The following is a 23,177-nucleotide window of genomic DNA, read 5'->3' on the forward strand; positions in this document are numbered from 1 at the left end:
CTACCGTACAAGCAGGTTCCCCCCCACCCAGCATCTACCAGACAAGCAGGTTCCCCCCCCCAGCATCTACCGGACAAGCAGGTCCCCCCCCCACCCAGCATCTACCAGACAAGCAGGTTCCCCCCCACCCAGCATCTACCAGACAAGCAGGTTCCCCCCCCCCCAGCATCTACCGGACAAGCAAGTTCCCCCCCCCCAGCATCTACCGTATAAGCAGGTTCCCCCCCCCCCACCCAGCATCTACCAGACAAGCAGGTTCCCCCCCCACCCAGCATCTACCGGACAAGCAGGTTCCCCCCCCCAGCATCTACCGTATAAGCAGGTTCCCCCCCCCAGCATCTACCGTATAAGCAGGTTCCCCCCCACCCAGCATCTATCGTATAAGCAGGTTCCCCCCCACCCAGCATCTACCGGACAAGAAGGTTTCCCCCCACCCAGCATCTACCGTATAAGCAGGTTCCCCCCCCCCCACCCAGCATCTACCAGACAAGCAAGTTCCCCCCCCCCACCCAGCATCTACCATACAATCAGGTTTCCCCCCCAGCATCTACCGTACAAGTAGGTTCCCCCCACTCAGCATCTACCGTACAAGCAGGTTCCCCCCCCCACCCAGCATCTACCGTATAAGCAGGTTCCCCCCCCCCAGCATCTACCGGACAAGCAGGTTCCCCCCCCCAGCATCTACCGTATAAGCAGGTTCCCCCCCACCCAGCATCTACCGTATAAGCAGGTTCCCCCCCACCCAGCATCTACCGTATAAGCAGGTTCCCCCCCACCCAGCATCTACCGGACAAGAAGGTTTCCCCCCACCCAGCATCTACCGGACAAGCAGGTTCCCCCCCACCCAGCATCTATCGTATAAGCAGGTTCCCCCCCACCCAGCATCTACCGGACAAGAAGGTTTCCCCCCACCCAGCATCTACCGGACAAGAAGGTTCCCCCCCCAGCATCTACCGGACAAGCAGGTTCCCCCCCACCCAGCATCTATCGTATAAGCAGGTTCCCCCCCACCCAGCATCTACCGGACAAGAAGGTTTCCCCCCACCCAGCATCTACCGGACAAGAAGGTTCCCCCCCCCAGCATCTACCGGACAAGCAGGTTCCCCCCCACCCAGCATCTATCGTATAAGCAGGTTCCCCCCCACCCAGCATCTACCGGACAAGAAGGTTTCCCCCCACCCAGCATCTACCGGACAAGAAGGTTCCCCCCCCCCAGCATCTACCGGACAAGCAGGTTCCCCCCCCCACCCAGCATCTACCGGACAAGCAGGTTCCCCCCCCCCAGCATCTACCGGACAAGCAGGTTCCCCCCCCACCCAGCATCTACCAGACAAGCAGGTTCCCCCCCCCCCAGCATCTACCGGACAAGCAAGTTCCCCCCCCCAGCATCTACCGTATAAGCAGGTTCCCCCCCAGCATCTACTGGACAAGCAGGTTCCCCCCCAGCATCTACCGGACAAGCAGGTTCCCCCCCAGCATCTACTGGACAAGCAGGTTCCCCCCCCCAGCATCTACCGGACAAGCAGGTTTCCCCCCCCACCCAGCATCTACCGGACAAGCAGGTTTCCCCCCCACCCAGCATCTACCGGACAAGCAGGTTCCCCCCCAGCATCTACTGGACAAGCAGGTTCCCCCCCCCCCCAGCATCTACCGGACAAGCAGGTTTCCCCCCCACCCAGCATCTACCGAACAAGCAGGTTCCCCCCCCCCAGCATCTACCGGACAAGCAGGTTCCCCCCCCCCACCCAGCATCTACCGGACAAGCAGGTTCCCCCCCCCCCCAGCATCTACCGGACAAGCAGGTTCCCCCCCCACCCAGCATCTACCGGACAAGCAGGTTCCCCCCCCCAGCATCTACCGGACAAGCAGGTTTCCCCCCCACCCAGCATCTACCGAACAAGCAGGTTCCCCCCCCCCCAGCATCTACCGGACAAGCAGGTTCCCCCCCCCCCACCCAGCATCTACCGGACAAGCAGGTTCCCCCCCCCAGCATCTACCGGACAAGCAGGTTCCCCCCCCCCCCACCCAGCATCTACCGGACAAGCAGGTTCCCCCCCCCCCAGCATCTACCGGACAAGCAGGTTCCCCCCCCCACCCAGCATCTACCGGACAAGCAGGTTCCCCCCCCCCACCCAGCATCTACCGGACAAGCAGGTTCCCCCCCCCCAGCATCTACCGGACAAGCAGGTTCCCCCCCCACCCAGCATCTACCAGACAAGCAGGTTCCCCCCCCCCCAGCATCTACCGGACAAGCAGGTTCCCCCCCCCCAGCATCTACCGTATAAGCAGGTTCCCCCCCCCCCACCCAGCATCTACCGGACAAGCAGGTTCCCCCCCCCCAGCATCTACCGGACAAGCAGGTTCCCCCCCCACCCAGCATCTACCATACAAGCAGGTTCCCCCCCCCCAGCATCTACCGGACAAGCAGGTCCCCCCCCCCACCCAGCATCTACCAGACAAGCAGGTTCCCCCCCCCCCAGCATCTACCGGACAAGCAGGTTCCCCCCCCCAGCATCTACCGTATAAGCAGGTTCCCCCCTCCCCCCCCCAAGGTAACGTGAATCGAGGCTCCCTACCACAAGGGGAAAGAGAGCCAGCGGCAGGGGCTCTTCAGAAACGCCCCCGACCCCCTTCCCGGCTTCGTACTCACCCGCCGGGGTCCCCCCAACCCGGGCTCGGAGCCCCGCGCGCTTCCTGTGCTCACGTCAGCAGCTGCCAAAACTCCCTTCCGAGCGCCTCCTTGCGTCACTTCCGGCCGACGGGCTGGCTTCCAGCTCCCGTTTTAGGCGAGCCATTGTTACCCAAGGTCTCACCGGCGCCGAGCACGCAGTGCGTACGCGCACGCTGGAACGTCGCAGTGCGTCGCCCCCCTCGCTCCCGGGGCTGCAGGACTTCGCGTGACCGCCGTCGATCCAGGGCTTCTCCTTCTCTTCAGGTCTTCTTCTCTTCTACTTCTCATCTGCCAGGAGAAAAGAATCGTTTCCTTAGAAAAGAGTCCAAAAGATCCAGAAGAAAGACTGACTCCAATGAAAGACACATGTGAGATATTTCCAAAAGGGAGGCAGAGGAACCACCTTCCAGTCATTGCAACCTCATATAGATGTATAGGTAAAATATCTGATGCTTCTTCAACAAATTTCATTTCTTCTCCATTTATAAACTGAAAAATGCAAATAAGCGAAGAAGGTTGTATAAATGTATTTGAATGCAATCTAAGGGGGTCAAAGCTAAGTGAACTGTCCATTACATTTAGACAACCTTCTTCGCTTATTTGCATTTTTCAATTTACAAATGAAGAGAAGAAATGAAATTTATTGAAGAAGCATCAGATATTTTACCACCAAGTCTCAGAGAGTGATCAGATATACATCTATATGAGGTTGCAATGACTGGAAGGTGAATTCTTTGTGCAAGGGTGGTTCTTCTGCCTCCCTCATATCTCTGAGCGCTTTACATATGCACTGATCACCCTCTGTAGATTGTCTTTCATTGGAGTCACTCTTTCTTATAGATATTAAGGAGAAAATAATATGCAACTAATTTAAATAAAATGTCGCCTTCTTTTAGTGCACTGTTTCTCAACATGATAAAGTGCTTACTCTGCCTCAGCCCCAAGCGGCTATGGAGGCAGGTTTTTTTTTAATCTCGGTTTGGTTTACAGTAGAGAATAGATGGACTTTTCATGAATGAATTCCTCCTCCTTATATTTAATCCTTCTTTAAACCACCATTCTAGTATATCGTTTAATATGGGGAAAGGTTACCTCCAGTGCTTGCAGCTATTATGACTTAAGAACTAGTCTTGTCTAGCTTTTCTACTGTCTTTGCGCTAGGAACTAGAGAGTTGTTAAAAACGACAATATGGAAAATTGGCCGCACCGACATTTAAGTTAATAAATGCAACTCTCCTGAAGAAGCTCTAACCAGCACTCTAATTTTGTCATAAAAGCCAACAAGAAAATTATACTATCAGCTGTACATAAAACCGGTTGGGGAAAACAAAGCTAAGTACAAGAGTTAAATAGAAAGCTTGTTTTTTCCCCCCCTAAAAATGATTGTTAAGGTACCACGTTGGAAAACATATCAATTTATTGATTATAAACAAAAGTCAATGAAATTAAGCACCAACTAGAAAAATCTGGTATTTATAAATGAAAAAAATACATAAATATAAAATTATAAAAAAGAATAAGGGGGAACTGAAAGGGACCAATGATAGCTTGCATTAAAACTATATTTGAAGGAGTCTAGGACTGGTTTTCCTTTTCATATTGACAAGACTAGTTCTAAAGTCATAATAGCTGCATGCACTGGAGGTAACCTTTCCCCATATTAAACAATATACTAGAATGGTGGTTTAAATAAATAAGTGAAGGATTAAATATAAGAAGGAGGAATTCATTCATGAAAAGTCCATCTATTATTGGATATGGTGACTTGTCGGTGATATTCTTTTGTGAAGGGAATTATTTGCAGTAGAGAATGACACGAGGACAAATTTTTCCCTGTTCCCGCGGGAACTCATTTTCTCGTCCTTTCCCTGTCCAATTCCTGAAAGCTCTGTCCTCATCTGCACAAGCCTCAAACACTTTAAAATCATGTGTTCGAGGCTTGTGCGGTTAAGGCAGAGCTTACAGGAATGGGGCAGTGATAGGGTCAGCGACAAAACTCGCAGGGACGGGATGAGGAAATTGAGTTCCTACGGGGACACATTTGTCCCTGTGTCATTCTCTAGTTTGCAGGCTCCATCCAAACATACCTGACCTCAAGTTCTGGCATCTCCAGATTTGTCCATTCAAAACCCTCCTGTGCTCTCTACTGTGGTGCTGTGGTTACAGCCTCAGCACCCTGAGTTTTTGAGTTCAAAACTCCGTGCTGCTCCTTGTGACCCTGGACAAGTCACTCACTCCTCCACTGCCTTAGGTACATTAGATAGGCTGTGAGCCCACTGGGACAAATAGGGAAAATGTGTGAGTACTTGATTTGTAACCCGTTCTGAACTCCTTTGGGAGGATGAGCTAAAAAATTGAAAAGAAAATATTTATTTGGATTTATTAACTTCCTTTTTCATGAAAAGATTTACCCAAAGCAGTTTACAATACATTGAATAGTAATCAGATACCTTGAAGTATTTTCTCTGTCCTGGCAGTCTCACAATTAACTGTGGTACCTGGAGCAATGGAGGCTTAATTGACTGGCCCAGAGTTACAGGGAGCAAGCTGAGATCAAACTCACAACCTCAGGGTACTGTGGCAGTATTTTGAGCACACACTCCACCTCCAACAAACAGACTTTCCCCAGGCCTCCTTTCTGAGCCTTCAACTTCTTTTGATCAAGATCTTACTGGGGATATACCTTTACTACTTCTTGTAAATATTGGCAAAATATTTCTTGTTAATACACTTCTCCCTCCGTATTCGCGGTTTCAGCATTCGCGGTTTCGATTATTCACGGTTTTTAGCTTGCTGGCTCCTCCCCCAAAATTACATCAGCTTGCATAGAGAAATCGCTGATTCCAAGCATTTACAGAGAAAATTGCTGATTCCCAGCACTTTCTTCACCATGTTTTGCCTCTCCTTCAGGAACAGACCAGGTCTCCCGCCATGTTATTTGCGGTTTCACCATATTCAAGATGGTTTTGAATAGAAAACAGCGAATAAATTATGAAAAAGTTATTTGCGGTTTTTCTGTATTTGTGGTTCTGTTAATCCCCCTATCACAACGAATACGGAGGGAGAAGTGTACTGTCAAACCAGATCCAATAAACAAGTATTAGCTCTAAAATATCTTAACACTCCTCGGTGTTTAGTGGTTCTACCTCTTCACAAACACCTCCTAAAGCAGAGCTCTAATTCAGCAAGAACTGCTTGCATCTCCCCATGCTTCAAAAGGAATGAAGTAGGCCGCTGTCCTAGCCTACCTCAAAGGCGACCTCACACGCTATATACTGGTTTCAATAAGTATATATATATTTATTTAGTCAATCAGTAACAGCTTACAGAAATAAATCATTAGCATTTAGCGTAACAGAAGGTGATCTCCAGGCCTGAAGATCCTCAGATGTCTGTTTTGTTTACTTCCTCTTAAAGGCCTGTTTTTTATACATTTCTTAGTGGTCAACACCACGTTGGCCTAAATCACATGATACATCTTTATTGGCTATTTTCCTATGCATTACTGCCTAACTACATTCATTTATTGGCTGGTTTACCTGCGTCATGTTATACGTTCGCTCTGTTTACCATAAGACCTAACCTTTTCCCCGAAATGCCTCTTCCCTATACCATATAAGCATTTCCGAGCATCAAACCCCCTCCCAACTGTAACACATTTCTGACACCTGCTATTAGATGATAATTCTTGAGAATTCTATCTTCGGACCATGGTTGGTGTTTATCTCTTCATGGGATCTGGCTGGGTGGGCCCTGGTGCAAAACCACAGCATTAGGACCTGTTGCTTTTTCTCAAGTTTCGCTGATACAGTAGCTAAAACAGGGCATTTCCCCATCTTTGCATGCTCTTTGGTAAATGGTGTGAAATATCTTTCCACAGTTAATCTACTGTTTCTATCAGCTGCAGAAATAAGATACCAGTTGCAGGGAGAGAGAAAAGTTTCTGTGAGCTTCTGGTTTTTCCTTATCCCACTTCACCTGGTTTAATGTCAGGACTTACAAGGATCTTTCCATGCCAGAACTTTCCATGCTTTACCTTCTTTCCATCTTCCTCCTCCTCTCAGGAACTGTAGTATTTAGCACAGCAACCACTCCCACTCATCAGTCTTCAGCTATTATCAATTGTCACTGAAGCCACTCTAAAATGATCTAAGAATTCCTGCTCTTAATCAAACAACAATTGATTGATGAAAATGATTTACTGTATTTATTGTATAGATTTATAGACCCTCTCCTTGGGTTATGCATTTGAGATGGTTTACTAAGTACAGTGTAAAAATCATAAAAGTACAATGAATATGTCAGTTTTACTAGGTAGGTGAGACTGACAAGAGGAGGGGTTCTTTATACAATGAAGACCCTTCATATACCCAGGGGTGTCCAACCTTTTGGCTTCTCTGGGCCGCGTTGGCCGAAAAAAATGTTTCTGGGGCCGCGCAAACGCTGCAGCGAGACAGAGGAGGGAGCCGGCAAGACGGAAAACACTGCATCGCCCTCGACCGGGGCCGCACAAAATACTTCACGAGGCCGCATGCGGTTGGACACCCCTGATATACACCATTCTGAAAGGCTTTAAAGACATATTTATTCTCAAAATTGGTTGAAACCTAAAATGAATTAATAATTTATTGTTATTTGGCTTATTGTAATTTTTCTTTTTATACCTGCACCCCTCTTGCCTGTTCACCCTGTTTGGGTGTTTCCTCACAGGATCCTTTTGCAGCTCCCAGGTGCAAAATTGGCTCCAAATTGCCCTGGTCAGCCTTATTCCCTATCATAGGGAATAAAGGTTTTTAGCTGCTACTTCAGCTTTAAAAAAATTTTAAAAAATCACACCCTAGAACAGGGAAATCCCTTACTCGAGGTTTAAGGAATTTCCCTATCTCCGCACCCCTGTGATCCCAGGACAGCGCAGGAGCCAGATTCCAGGCTAAAGTAAGTCTGAGCAGTGAAGCAGGTTCACGTGTGCCTTCTAAAAGGCATTTCCCACACAGGAAAGCTAGGGACCTCCCTCCACTTCAAAATCACTGAGCTCTGGAACAACCTTACCTCCCCTCTTCGGAACTTGAGCTCTCTCCAAGTTTTCCGCAAACAACTGAAAACCTGGCTTTTCTCAAAAAATGTAAGTCTCCCTCCAACTTAGGAATTATATCTTGGCATCCCAAGTCCTCTAAATTTTCTTCACACTTCTACCTCTAACCCTCTGTTGTAGTTCCTTCCTATTTCTCCTACTGTAAACCGCGTCGAGCTCTACGAACGTGGAGATGATGCGGTATACAAACCTAAGGATTAGATTAGATTAGATTAGATTAGATTGGATGTGCTGGCCAGCAGGCATTGCATGATCTGCAGGAACTGGCTCTGTCTGGACCATCGGAATTGATGTGGCCATCTTCTTTCTCTGCTTCTTCTACTGCTGCTTCTCTGCAGCAGGAGAGTTTCCTCCCTTCCACTTTGGAGTTCAGGTGGTGGTTTTATGGTGAGGGCCATGCTGTGGTTGTTGCAACACCTCCCAGAGTTCCCAGAGGTGGCTTGCCTGGAATCTGGAACAACCTTTTTGGTTTATGTCCCTTAAGTTCTGGTTTGCCTAGCTTTTCTGCTGCTGGGTGGCAGATTCAAGAAGTTGTTGAGTCAGCTGCCCTTTAGGGGTCACTTGCTCTTTGGAGAGGACCTGGAGAACCTGATGAAAGGCATGGGGGAGGTGCAGACTTTCAGGCTATCAGAACTGAGACAGAAGGGAGTGCGGCGCTTCTATACTCCCAAGGGGCACACTAGGAGGGAGGACTGTTCCTCAGCTTAAGGGATTAGCCAAAACAGATTCATCAAGTTTCAAGTTTATTTATACTTAATGAATCGCCTATTTTAAATTACTAGGCGATGTACAATACAACTAAACATATTATTAAAACATAGGTAGTAATGTATAAATTAACTTATGTTGTACTTTTAAAAACAAAAATTAACATACAATAATACATACATGATAAAAAAAAAAATATTAGTTTAGGACAAAAAAAAAAACAAAAACGTACAAGAGACATGAGGATAGGTAGGGGAGAAGTTACAATGTTTGAGCAGAGACGAAAGAATTACAACAATGGGAAAAACAAGAGCAAGGGAAATAAAAGCATGCCGGAAAGATGAAAAAGAGATATAATCTTAAGAATCATAGGCATCTTTGAAAAAAAATGTTTTTAGAGTTTTTTTGAATACGGTAAGATCTTTTAAATCTCTGATATATTGAGGTAGGAGATTCCAAGATTGAGGGGCCATAATGGAGAACATGTCATTACGCCTAGTACCAATAATCTTCAGTGAGGGGACCGAAAGGAGGTTAGAAGAGGAAGAACGAAGCGGTCGAGTTGTATTATAGGGGATCAGCCATCTATTAACAAATTGTGGCTCACTAAAATTTATGGTTTTAAAAACTAAGAGTAATAATTTAAACGTAATGCGATGACTTATTGGGAGCCAATGAGATTTGATTAGCAGGGGAGTGACGTGATCGTATTTTTTAGCATTATAAATTAATTTAACAGCTGTATTCTGAATTAATTGCAGCCTTTTTTTTTCTTTTAGTGTGATGTTAATAAAAAGGGAATTACAGTAGTCTAGTTTAGAAATTATTAAAGAATGAATGAGAATATTAGTGGATTCGGGTTGTAGAAACTTGAAAAGTGAACGGATTAGACGTAATTTATAAAAACATGTTTTAACTGTTTGACTAATATGATCGTGAAAAGTAAGTTTGTCGTCTATCCAAATGCCTAGAATTTTTATAGTAGATACCAGCTCTAATATCGTATTATTAATAGAAATTGGAGAAATTAAATTTATATCTCTTTTCCAGGTAAAGAGGATTGTTTTTGTTTTTGTGAGATTTAAAGCCAATTTGTTTGTTGAAAGCCAATCTTGTATTCATCAAACAGGGTTCATTTTGCAGCCCCAAGAGAGTCAGTGTAACGGATTCCTGGGGGGGGGGGGGGAGTGTCAACGGTGAGAGGCAGGCTGTCTCTTCTGGGACGAATGAGCCTGTATCACCTCACATCAGTGAGTTTATGATGCATGTCTTTCTAGCATATGATAACTTTATGTGAAATACGATAATTTTCTATTTCAGATCTGTCAGCGTTGTCTGGCTTTCCCTTTTTCTACATATTGATGTAGCTGAACATGTGACATTCGACGGTGCTCTAATGGCAGTGAATATGACACCCCAGTTCCGCAGGATCAGCAGCCGAAGTGATTGCAGAGTACAGAGAGGCCGGCAGAGAGGAGGTAGCAGCTACAATATTATTTTATTTATTTGGTTTTACCATATATCCCATCCATCTCAACGAACTCAGAATGGGTTACAGGGGTTGACATACATAATACATAGACAAACGGATTATGAATTTACATGCATACAGTAACGTTAGATCATCTTGGGATGACATATACAGAGACAAGTTTAGCATACAATTAGGGCATTACAAGTTAACAGATTAACATCTTCTGTTGACGTACACAGAGTTGATCTAGCTCAGCATACATTAGAATACATTTGGTCAGAAGGAAGTGGCTGGATTTATGGGTAAGTTTTTGTTGCTCTCCTAGAGAGGTTGGGCTTACAGCAATACACAGGGCAATAGAGGGTTCTGCATGTGGGTATAAAGGGGAATGTGATTTGAAGTCCTGATTACAATGGTGTAGTAAGGGGGTTAGAGGTTAAGCGCCTTGGGCACTGACTTAGTAGGAGTGCTGGTCTCCTCCCCCCCCCCACCGGTGTAGGGAAAAGGTCTCTTAAATGCATTCTCCCCCACCTGTGTACTTCTTCTAGTTTGACATTGGCAGTGAACAGGGTCTCCTCACTCCCCCTGTTGCTCACGCCGGCCTCAGCCCTCCCACTGATCTCACTTCCTGTTTGTGGGGCCAAGACGTGATATCAGAGGGCAGGCTGAGGCCAGCACAAGCAGCAGGTAGGAGACCTTGCTTGCTAGCAGTAATACCTAGAAATGGTATGGGGAGAGTGGATAATGCATTTCAAAGACACTCCCTACCAGGGGGGGTGGGGAATACCACCTGCACCCCGGGTGCCAGCTTCCCTCCTTGAGCCACTGCCTGAGTAAAGGATGATGCCAACCAGATTTCAAGCAAAAATAAGAAGCTTTTCCTCTAAATTACCTCTGGATGGACCTCTTAAGAGTGAGGCAAATATCTGTTCTATGTCCATCCAGAGGTAATCTAGAAGGAGCTCCCAGAGGCCCACTTCTTATTTTACTTTCTGGTAACAAAGAATCTGTTTGAAAGGAGCACATTTGGCAATAAGAACCCAAAGAAATAGGCAGAATACAATGAAATGATCACAAGCTTGATATACGTATGGTGAGATCTGTAGCCTCCAATGACAGCTTGACATTTTGAACTTGTGCTCATTTTATCGTTTTCTCTTCAGGACATGGGACATAAGAGGATCTAGATCTAGTGAGATAAAAATGAAACTGGCTTAGTCTCTGCTTAATAACATGAGGTAGATGATATTCAGCTGGTAGCACTGAGAGGTTTTTTTTAGCTGCCTTGTCCAGGCACCAGCATTGACTATCTAGCTTTATGCAGCCAGCACTCTCTTATGCGGTTAAGTGTGATATTCAGCACTTAACCACCTAAGCTACAGTGCATAAAAATAGGACTGTGTTTTGCGTCGTTCGATTTGGCCACTTAAGTGGTTACATGCTAAATATTGGCACTTAACTGTATAAGGGCCAACTCTGGCCCCAGAGTACCCACAAAATAGCTGGCTTCCAGTTTAATAGTCAGTGCCTACGTTCAGCTGCATTAACTGGTTAAGTGCCGCTGAATATCGGTGGATAGCCCCACGCAAACAATTTAACCAGGCAGAAGCCTCTTCTTGCTGCTTAAATTGCTTTGAATATCCATCAGGTACAGCCTGTCCACCCTACCTGCCTCTCCAGAAATCTTTGCTGAGAAACAGAATTACACTCTCACACGATTTTGTACTTTTGTGAAAGCTTCTTGCTTTGAGCAGAGGGTGTAAACTTCAAGATTGATTAAGGTCCTCTATCCACTCTTCACTGTTAATAAGTTAGAGGCGGCTGATATTAATGAAGTGCTGAATATTGACAGAGGTACATTCCTTCAGTGATGGCAAGATTGCTGAAATGGTGTTAAATAAAGAAAAGCTTGGAGGATGAAGATCTTGTGAACCCTGGAGGAAAAAAAAAATCCCTGTAGATGATATGCTGAAAATGTGGGACCAGTTAATTGCTGGCAGGAACAACTTGCATTTATCAGTGAGCAGTCTACTCGATCAAAGAGAGTCTACTGAAGCAGAAACCTTTGTTAATTAGACAGATGACGCTTGAAGAAGTCTTTAAAAAGACTGCCAGTGTTCCTTCATCATTGTCAGATAGTTGAATACTGACAGAAGATGATGTATGTTAGATGTGTGACTAAAGAGTATACCCTTCTTTTAGTGCGGGTTTTAGCGCCGGCAGTGGCGGTAACTGCTCCAACGCTCCTAGGAATTCTAGCAGTTGCTGGCGCTAAAACCCGCGCTATATGTTCGTAAAAGAGGGGGTATATTTGGAACAAGTTTGTGTTTGAAGTTTACAGCCTCTTTTACAAAGCTGCGCTAACGGTCCCGAAGCCCATAGAGATTTAAAGGGCTTCGGGGCTGTTGCCGCGTGGCTTTGTAAAAGAGGCCGTTAATGTTTGTTACTCTTTCCCAGTAAAATGCTTTCTTTTGGCTCCTTTTACAAAGCCCTTTGTGAATAGGGCGATTCTTTCCTCAGTCGTGCGCACTCTTTCCATAAACAACTTGGTGCTCGTTCATCAGCTGTTGTCAGTGTTAGCAAATTGTTGGAATGTGCACTCCTATATATGTATATATATTTTATTTTATATCCTACAGGAAAATTTGAGGCAGAGACATGTAAGCCAGTGCAGGCATATGACAGACTGGAGGCTCTTTAGTGAACAAATAAGTGCTTGAAGTGTTTGTTTATCTTATTTTGAAATTAAAAAAGGTTTGGTGGCAATTTTATGGTCTTTTACTGACTTAACATTACCATCCCAAAAATTTAAATATGCCTGGTCCCAGGGATTTCAGATAAAGGATCTTGTATGTGTATTAGGTTCCAAAGAACTTTTGAAATAGCCAGGTGTCTTCACACCACGACTAAAACTCACATAATTTGATACAACGCTGATAAAGGCAAAGAGTTCCAGAGTTCCGAGCTTTTTCCTAATCTAGTCCCATTAAAAGTCTTATTTAGTCGGCATAAAAGTCGTTTACCTTCCCTGTGTTCAAACTAAGTTCCCATCAGCACCCAGGGCCAGGACATGTCTGGAGGGAGGTGTCAAAAGCTGCTTTTCAACTTGGTTAGTCTCCATCAGTTCAATTAAGCTGCCTGTCCTGCTAGTGTAAACTAAAATGCAATTACTGTAGTTAATAACCAATTGCCATTCAATTAGGAAATATGAACTCTTGGTTAAGCCCCTTGATCTTTTTAGAAAGTTCTTAAAAACACACTAAACTCATTAGTCCTCTGTCTTAGGCTCTGAGAAATTGAATTTTAAGAAAAAAAAGTTCTTAACTTTCTATTATACTTTTATCAATACTTTTAAAATTTCTTACCCTCCGTTTGTATTTTCCTTGTATGTATCCTTTACTATACTTATTGTAGTTCTCCCTACTTCCCTTATGTATTGGTACGTCAGGTCCGTTTGTGTTGGTTTTAGTTAATAATGAAGACCCTGTTTTAAATTGTAAATCGCTTTGAATTAATGATATTACGATACACCAAAATTTTAGTAAAACTTGAAACTGTTGACGGCAACGGGCGACTTCAAAACTTTTCGAAAAGAAATCAAAACCCTACTTTTCAAAAAATTGATCCAGATATCTTAACCCAACCCTTCCCCCTCCTCCTAGATAAATTCTCCCCCAAAACCTCCACTTAAATAATCTCTTCCTCCCCAAAACACCAACCAAGTATTCAGATCCCTGAAATGTAACGTAATCTTATTTGTACTCTATCTGTAATCTATTTGTTATATCACACAGTAACGTACAGTCAATTTAATATCCAATTTGCAAGTTCTTCCGGAATTAATCCAGCTCCCTTGTAACCAAAAAAAACCCAAACAAACCCCAAAACTGTTGTAACTTCACTGGAAATGTCCAGTTAGCTCTTTTGTAATCCGCCTTGAACTGCAAGGTATAGGCGGAATAGAAGTCCCTAATGTAATGTAATGTAAACTTTGTGACATAACTTTGTTCTTAACTGTATTTTTATTATGTTTTTTTCTGAACTTATGTATGTTTCACTGATTGTACAGTTCTTCATCTTTGTGAACCGCCCGGAACTTTTATGGATGGGCGGTAGACAAGAATAAAGCTATTATTATTTATTATTATTAATCATACTTTTTTTAAATTATTGTTTCTAGGTTATTCTGGTCCATTCCAGGCCACTCAGCTGTGGAATAGCATCATCCATGCACTTCGTACTCAGGTGGAAGTAAAGCGGCGCAGACAGCATCTGAGGACATACAGCAACTGCTTTACTGGATCAGACGCTGTTGATGTGGTGCTGAGTCATCTTATGCAGAATATATATCTGAGTTGCAGTGACATCTCCCGGCTCCAGGGTGTCCAGCTTTGCCAAGCTCTGATGGATCACAAGGTGTTTGAACCGGTGGGAACAAAGCTATTCAGAAGCGAAAGAGAGGGAGTGTTTGAGGACACAAATAATAGCTTCTACGGCTTTGTGAACTGCAATTTTTCTCCCGTACCATGGAAAAAGAGAGCTGCTGAGAATTTTTCACTCAGTGAAAGATATGATGCAAAGACAAAAAGATTGTCCAGGTTTGTAATAAGGGGAAAAAAGGAGTTGTGTGAGCATTTTTTGATGTTTAGTTTTCCTGCTTGACTACAAGCATTAAGCAAAGTAAAAGAACACAAATACTTTCACCTTAAATTATCCTAGGAAAGGTACCCAAACATGTTTGCAATGCATCTGCTAAATTGGTGCAGATACTTATTTTTATCACTGAAAATATCCATGCTGAAAAAAAATGTATTCATGCTTATTAAAAATTCAGTATTGTGTAGATAGGACCTGCCCCCAGAAACAGAGAATAGTGATGTTTCTAGAATCCATTGGATAACAAGACCTGAGGCAACATGGATTCACTAGAGGCAGGTCTTGTCAGAGAAACCTGATCAATTTCTTTGATGGCTGACCAGAGAATTGGATAGGAGGAGTGAGCTAGATATGGTGTATTTAGATTTTAACAAAGCCTTTGACAGTGTTCCACTGAAGCGTCTAATAAACTGGGTGCCCTCAGGATGGGCCCTAAAGTGACGGCCTGGGTCAGGAACTGGTTGAGTGGAAGGTGATAAAGGGTAGTTGTCGATGGAGATCTCTCTGAGGAAAGGGATATTACCAGTGGTTGTGCCTCAAGACTCAATTCATGGGCCTGTTCTTTTTAACATTTTTATAAGTGATATTGCTGAAGGGCTATCAGGGCAGATGATACCAAAATCTGCAATAAGGTAGGCATTCCTGTTGGTGTGAATAACATGAGGAAGGATCTACTGAAGCTTAAAGAATGGTCTGAAATTCAGCAGATAAGATTTAATGCTAAGAATTGCAAGGTCATGCATTTGGGCTGCAAAAACCCAAGGGAAAAGTACAGTTTATGGGGTGAAGAACTTTTGTACATGAAAGAGGAGCAGGACTTGGGTGTGATAGTATGTGATGATCTAAAAGTGGCTAAACAGGTTGAAAAGGTGACAGCGAAAGCTAGAAGGATGCTAGGGTGCATAAGGAGAGATATGGCCTGTAGGACCTTAGGTCCAATGCCTTCAGTCTGATGAGTCTGCAGATGCCAGTGCCCTTGGCAGACGCTCTTAATACCATACTGAAACTATCATGAGTTGCATAATTATTATTTTTCACAATCCTTCCCTTTTGTTACTAGTTTGTTGAGTAATTGCGTCTATCTTAGATAATCTGCGTCTCTTGTTTAGTAAGGGCCTTAATGCCTTCATCATGCAATTTGATATGAGCTCTGCCTTTGACCTAGTTGACCATGAGAAAATGCTACAATGCCTAGATGCACTTGGTATTAGGGAAGAGGTGTTGGACTGGTTTCAAGGCTTCCTTATGTCCCGTACCTATCAAGTACATTTCAATTACGATCTCTCTGATACCTGGAGCAATCCATCTGGTGTACCACAAGGATCACCACTATCCCCATTGCTTTTCAATGTCTACATGTCTTCACTAGGTGCACAGTTGACCCAGCTGGGGATAAAATTATTCAGTTACGCAGATGACTTTACGATCATCATTCCATTCACTAACTCTCTCTCGGAAATTACTCCCAAGGCATCAGAAGCACTAAATTTGATGAAGCAATGGATGACTGAATTCAAACTGAAACTTAATTCAGAAAAAACAAAATTTTTTGTAGCTTCGCCACACCTGCTTGACACCAAAACACCGCTATGCATCAATAACCTCAGTTATCCTATTCAATCTACTATGAAGGTATTGGGTATAACACTAGACCAACGCTTAACTATGAAGGACCAGGTAGGTCAGAAAGGGTTTTTTCACTCTCTGGAAACGTCGATCCATTAGAACATATTTTGATATGTCAGCATTTAGAATCCTGGTACAATCCCTCATAGTGAGTCAACTTGATTACTGTAACATTGCCTATTTAGCAATTTCCCAAAAGAATATGCGACGATTACAATTGGTGCAAAATGCAGCGGTCAAACTGATTTTTGGGCTGAAGAAGTTTGATCATGTGACACCTTACTACTGACAGCTGCATTGGCTGCCGATGGAGGCATGCGTAAAATTTAAGTTCGCCTGTTTCTGCTTTAAAGTACTATATGGTCTAGCCCCTAAATACATAACTGATCTTTTCTCCTTCTCAGCCAACAGACATAAGAGAAGTTCACATTTGAACTTCGTTTCCCCTCCAGTCAGAGGATGTAAACTCAAAAGACACCATCAACACCTTTTCTCTCATCAGACAGCATTATGGGGTAAAGATCTAGAACAACTGCTTACGCCTACTACTTATGGGGAATTCAGGAAACGCCTAAAAACATATCTGTTCCTGAAATATCTAGGCAGCTGACCCGTACAACTCTTTCTCCTCAATAATTGATCACTTGAGCTGTTAATCACTAGCTTCCACCATGTTAAGTTCAATCTATTTGTACCATCATTTAATCTTTGTAAACCGCATAGAACTTCATGGTCCTGTGGTATATAAACTGTTATTATTATTATTATTCTTCCTTGGGAGATTGCCGGCAAACTTTGCTCATTGTGCTTATGAATGGGGAGAGTGTGGGTGCAGTGGTTAAAGCTACAGCCTCAGCACCCTGAGGTTGTCGGTTCAAACCCATGCGGGGGCGTGGTGATGTCATCGCTCAAGATGGCTGCTTAGGTCTTGAGCTCTGCCGGGCCTGGCAAATAATCGGCGCCAACCAACATCTTTAGTGAGTGACCAGCTTTCTCTTGTACGGCATGCAATTCTGGAAGAGGTGCGCATTCCTGTAGTATGTCAGGAGGTGTGATTGTCAGAAAAGATTTGGCTCTTTTTGCTTATCGTGCCTCTCCCTCCCGGCCCTGCAGCGTGGATAACATGGCAGAGGAGCAAGTGGTGTGTAGCGCCAGACTTCGTCAAGGTATGCCTGCTGATCTTGTACAAATGGAGGGAAAGAAGAGTCCCTATTTGATTTTCACCAGCTTCTGGAAAGATTAAATCTGATTTGAAGGCGGTCACATCAGATCTTGCTACCCTCTCTGCTGACTTGAGAGGTGAGATTAAAGAACAAGGAGGCAGGCTGGTGGACGCTGAGATGAAAATTGAGGAACATCAGGTCTCCCTGACTGCTGTGGAGTTGGTGATTAAGGAGTGCAAGTCGACTGATGTATATTTGATGGACAAACCTGAGGACCTTGAAAATTGGTCCCAACCCGAGGACTTTGAAAATCGGTCCCAGAGGTAGAATTTGCTATTTTGGGGTTTACCTGATGCTACGGATTATAATAATTGTGAAGCTATCATACAGCGGTTGGCGAGTTCTTTATTGGCTAATACGTCCCAGCCCTTATCTCCAAAGGCTATGGGCAAACTAACCTCAAAACATTCTTATTCAAAGATGCATATCAAAATTGCAGTTAAGAATTCTGATCAAGGGAAAACAAAACAAAAAAGGCTTCCAGTGACGTCACGTGGATGAGCGGTCGCTGAAAAGCACTGCTCCTGTCCTCGTGTGCCCAACTGCCGTTTAAACTTATCTATTTTGTGGGCTTAAGAGTTGGAGCGATGTGGCTTGGATCTCGGAGCACGAGTGGGTCCGCGGGAGTGCGTTTCTGTGCTCCGATAGCATCAAAAATCCTCCGCAAAGATCAGGAGCTTAGCAAGCCTCCCGACTCCAAGATGGCTTTGGACGCGGCCCCCGTCTAGCCTGTCTGCTTGCCTTGTGTGGACAGCGGACATCATATCGGAGGTTACGGCGGCGGCGGAAGCTGCAATAGATACGAAGCAGCAGCAGTTTTTTGACAAAATCAACGCAACTCACGAATGCCTAGACAGCATGGGGCTGGGGCTGGAGCTGGATGAAGTTCAACACAGGGTAAGCGCTTTGGAGGACCGTATGCAGCCAATGGAGGTGGGCAACTCTCGCATGGAAAAACAACTGGCAGCCCTGACTCAAAAGGTGGATGATCTTGAGAACACGGCCCATAGAAATAATCTGCGGCTGGTGGGGCTTCCGGAGAAGATCGTGGATGCAGATCTCCCTGCTTTTTTGGAAACTTGGATCCCTCAGTTGCTTTCCTTGGACTCTCGCATGGGAAAATTTAGGGTGGAAAGAGCACGTTGGATAGGGCCTCAGGGTCCTAAGGGCTCCCAACCCCGTGTGGTCATATTTAAAATTTTGAACTTTGCTCATAAGACAGCTATTCTACAAGCGATCAGAGCAGGCAAGGGCTTGCAGCATGACAACAAGACTATTTTGTGCTTCCAGGGAATTTTGCGCCACAGGGAATTTACTCCATTTATGCTCGGCCTTGTTTGCTAACAAGGTGAAGTTTGCTTTACTTCACCCGGCCAAATTGAGAATTCAAAGGGAGGGCCTCACACAGACTTTTGACTCTCCGGCCACCGCGTTGTCCTTTAGGAATCATCGTGGTCCCCCCTGCAGATCGTGGTTGCGACCCCTTAGAGCTTTGACCCTGGAGGCGCCGGGTGGTATGGTGTGTTCCCTGTGGGGTTGAGTGGTGGTGTTTGGTGGGGCGGTTGGTCTTTGGGGTGGTGCTGCCTGGATGTGTCTATGCCTAGTTATTTGTTTGAGTTGTGTGGTAGGTTGTAAGTTTGGAGGTTGGGGCATTATTGCTAGGCAGTTGGGCAAATGTAAGAGATTTTATTACTATAGAGCGAGGATAGTGACGTGATCTGTGAAGTGAGTTTGGTGGGTTGTTTGGGAGAGGGGGGAATATGAAGGGGGAAGGGGGAACCTTCTCTAGAGGGAGGTTAGGTTAGGGGAGCACAGCACTCAAGTGTCGGGTTTTGGTTACTGTTCTGGTGGGGTACTTGAGGTCTCTTTATTGTGATTGTGCTTCAGGGGGGTCCGCTGAAGGCTGGGCGGTGGACCTCTGTTTGGATACATTTGTTTCTGCTATTGTTCCTGTATCATGCTGACTATAGGTGATTCTTCTTTGCAGGTGTGCTTGTGGAATGTAGTGGGCATAAACTCGCCAGTAAAAGGTCCAAGATTTTGCAAGCTTTGAGGAAACAGGGGATGCATGTTGCCTGCATTTGTCGGATGCTGAGCATGACAAATTAAGCAGGGGCTGGGTTAAGGAAGTCTACTATTCCATGGACACAACCTATAGTGTGGGGTGGCTATTTTATTCAGTAAGAATCTCCCATATACTGTGCATAGGGTGGTCAAGGATACTTGATTCTTCATGTTGATAATCAAGGACAGGAGTTGGTGCTGGCTAATGTTTATGTACCGAATGTTTATGCTTTAGATTTTTTTTAACAGTTGGTGGGTGGGTGTGCACACTTTCTCCGATATACCTCTGGTGCTGTTGGGCGACCTTAATGTGGTCTTTGATCCGGCTATGGATCGTTTGGGGGGGGCCTTCACCTGGAGTTTCAAGTTTATTAAAGTTTTGATTTGAATGCAATATCAAGTAATTTCAATGCGTATAATAATAATAATTTGGGAGGACAAATAAAAACCATTTAAAACAATAAACGTACAATCTTATCCACAATTATTTAAAGATACATAAGGAATACAAGAATAAACTACATTTCTTTAAAATTAAAAAAACCAAAAAGAAAAACATTTAGGGAAGAACAACATCAGGAGGGGTATTAAAAGATTTTTGATGAAACTTGGTCTAAAAGTAATTGGGTTGTTTGTTTTTTTTTATAAAAATACTTAATTTAAAGGAGAATAGAAAAAATCAAGAAAGATTGTCTGATCTAAACTTCATATGCATCTTTATATAGATGGCTTTTTAGATTGTTTTTAAATTTTTCTAAGGAAGTTTCAGCGCGCAGAAAAGTAGGAAGTAGGAAGTTTGGAAGTTCCAAAGCTGGGGTCCCAAGACAGAAAAAATTGTGGTTCTTCTAGTGCCAATTACTTTCAATGATGGAATGGGCAGCAAATACTGATCTGCTGATCTAAGAGATCTAGCTGGGGAATATGGTATTAAATATCGATATAAGAATATAGGAGTATTGGTTTTCTGAATTTTGAATGTCAACAATGCTATTTTATATATTATTCTGTGTGAAATCGGTAGCCAGTGTGCTTCTTGCAAAAGAGGGGTGACATGATCGTATTTTTTAGAATTAGTAATAATTTTTATTGCTGTGTTTTGTATGATTTGTAACCTTCGTATTTCTTTCTGTGTTATACCTTGGTATAGTGTGTTACAGTAATCCAGCCTAGAAATTATTAAAGAATGAATTAAGACATTAAGGGTTTTAGGTTCTAAAACTTTGACTAAGGATCTAATAAGACGTAATTTATAAAAACAATTTTGCTAGATCTGCGAGAGGTATCACGCAGTTTTGCAGTGTTTTGGATCTAGTGGATGTTTGGCGATTGTATCATCCCCTGGATAGGGATTTCACTCATCTGGCTCGGGCTCATTCCACCATGTCTAGAATTGATTACATCTTGGTGACCACTTCCTTTCTCCCATGCGTGACTAAAGCTGAGATAGAGACTCCCACTCTTTCGGACCATGCATTGATTTGGGTGGAGATTCAGGGTATGCAATTTGGTAGTAGGCCCAGGGTATGGAAATTTCCTCATTTTTTGTATTGGGATCAACGTTTTTGGGCTCATATTGTTAACCGCTGGGAGCAATTTTTGTTGGATAATGCTTCTTCTACATCTAACCCGATCTTGATGTGGGAAACTGCTAAGGCAGTCCTTCGTGGGGAAACCATTTCGTATGTGGCTGGCTTGCGGAAAGAATATTACAGGGAATTGTATCTGCATAGTAATATTGAAGTATGTAAACGTCAATGGATTGCATCTGTCTCCCTGTTGGACCATGATTCCCTTCAGGTGAAGTTTCATGAGCATACAATGAGGTCCCATCAATTTTTTAGACATCGGTTTTAAAAATATGGTAATCGTTCTGGTAGACTGCTAGCTCGTTTAGTACATCACTTTTGTAAGGGACTTTTCTATCAGGGTTCTTTTGTAACACAAAGGGAGCGCCTTACAGAGATTTTTTCCTGGCATTTTCGTGAATTTTACTCAGAGGCAGTCAGATCCCATTGCCTTAGAGTCCTATTTGCAGTCGCTTCATTTACCACATCTCTCAGAAGAGAATAGCCAGTTTCTTCATGAACCCATTACTTCTGAGGAGATCCGACATGTGATTAAAGAGTCCCCTTTGTCGAAAGCTCCGGGACCGTCCGGTCTTTCCTCTGAGTTTTATAAAATCTTGCAAGATCATATTGTTAAACTTTTAGAGGATTATTTTTCTAGGGTGGTTTCTGATGGGACTTTTCCAGTTCACGCTAATCGGGCCCACATGGTGTTGATTCCTAAGCCTGATAAGGATCTGGCTTCGGTTGACTCTTATCGGCTGATCTCGCTAATTAATTTTGTATTAAAGGTGATGGCAAAAATTTTGGCTTCCCGTCTGTCTACATTGTTACCCGAGGTAGTCCACCAGGACCAGGTTGGCTTTGTGCGTGGGAGACAAGCGATGTGGAACGTATGCAAGGTGATGGTGGCGTTGGGAGATAGTGTTACTCATTCCTTCCGGCCCTTTTGATTAGCCTGGACTCCTGTAAAGCTTTTGATTCTGTGGCTTGGGATTATCTATTTGCTGTTTTGGGACGGTATGGTCTTGGAGGACCCTTTCTAGACATGGTGCGGATACTCTACACCAATCCGATTGTGGCGGTGCTGGTTAATGGAGCGCTATCTCAGAGTTTTCAGGTGGAGAGAGGTAACTGTCAGGAGTGTCCCCTCTCGTCTTTATTGTTCATATTATCATTGGAACTTTTGTTGAAGCAGATAAGGGAGGATGGTACCATCTAAGGTCTCCCGGTGGGTCAGGAGGTGGTCCGATATGTGGCATTTGTTGATGAAGTTTTATTGCTGCTGACTCATCCTCAACGGTCCTTTCAGAGGGTTCTGCAATTAGTGACTATCTATAGGGGGTGTTGGGCTTCGACTTAAATTTAGACAAATCTGAGGCCTTGCCTATTTGTGGGTATAATTACGAGGATTGGTTTTCCCCGTTTCCTCTGAAGAAAGTGGCACACAGACTTAAGTATCTGGGGATTTATATTACTAGTGATTTGAGGAAAGCTTATGCAGAGAATTTCACTGTATTATTGGGAAAGTCCCAGGATTTATTGGCACTTTGGACCAAATTTCCTTTGACTTTGAGGGGTAGAATTGCATTGTTTAAAATGGTTCTGTTTCCTAAGTGGATTTATGTAATGCAAACCTTTCCTATGTATGTGACCAATAGGGATCTCAGTCTCTATCAGAAAATCTTGCGCAAATTTCTTTGGAACAATAAGAAACCCTGACTGACTCTTGCGCAGTTCGCCTTACCAGTGGGGCGAGGTGGCCTGGCTTTGCCAGATTTACACAGATATAATATAGCTTGTCTCCTTCGACATTTAGTTGATTGGATAAAGTCTACTCAGTATTACACGCCAGTGACTTTAGAACAAGAGCTGATGGCACTGACGCACTTGTTAGACTATCTTCATGCAAAAAGACCTCATCGGATTTTCCCTACTCGCTCCCATCCTCTGTTGAAATCTATGAGACAGTGTTGCCATTGGTTGTGTAAATGTATGCAGTTACCTTTTACATCCACTATTTTACTGCCCTTATGGGGAATCGTGATTTGGACCTGGACACCTCCAAGTTCTATTTGCTCCGCTGGGCTGACCAGGG

The 23,177-nt window shown here is 44.1% G+C and overlaps 2 protein-coding genes across 4 annotated transcripts in view; one reads left to right on the forward strand and one right to left on the reverse strand.

The window, feature by feature from the left end:
- SCYL2 (SCY1 like pseudokinase 2) overlaps positions 1–2,783 on the reverse strand; it is a 93,768-nt gene extending 90,985 nt beyond the window's left edge. For 2 of the 3 annotated variants that reach the window (XM_033952644.1, XM_033952641.1), the window contains exon 1: positions 2,651–2,783. The gene's annotated coding sequence lies outside the window, so the exon portion shown is untranslated. The remainder of the gene's footprint in view (positions 1–2,650) is intronic. The other variant, XM_033952642.1, reaches the window with a different exon arrangement.
- DEPDC4 (DEP domain containing 4) overlaps positions 2,756–23,177 on the forward strand; it is a 41,059-nt gene continuing 20,637 nt past the window's right edge. The window contains exons 1-3 of the mRNA XM_033952645.1: positions 2,756–2,935; positions 9,792–9,949; positions 14,126–14,543. Coding sequence (XP_033808536.1) covers positions 9,868–9,949; positions 14,126–14,543 — 500 coding nt within the window. The 5' untranslated portion in view covers positions 2,756–2,935; positions 9,792–9,867. The remainder of the gene's footprint in view (positions 2,936–9,791; positions 9,950–14,125; positions 14,544–23,177) is intronic.

The sequence above is a fragment of the Geotrypetes seraphini genome, chromosome 7 (assembly GCF_902459505.1).
Source record: "Geotrypetes seraphini chromosome 7, aGeoSer1.1, whole genome shotgun sequence".
Classification (NCBI taxonomy): Eukaryota; Metazoa; Chordata; class Amphibia; order Gymnophiona; family Dermophiidae; genus Geotrypetes; species Geotrypetes seraphini.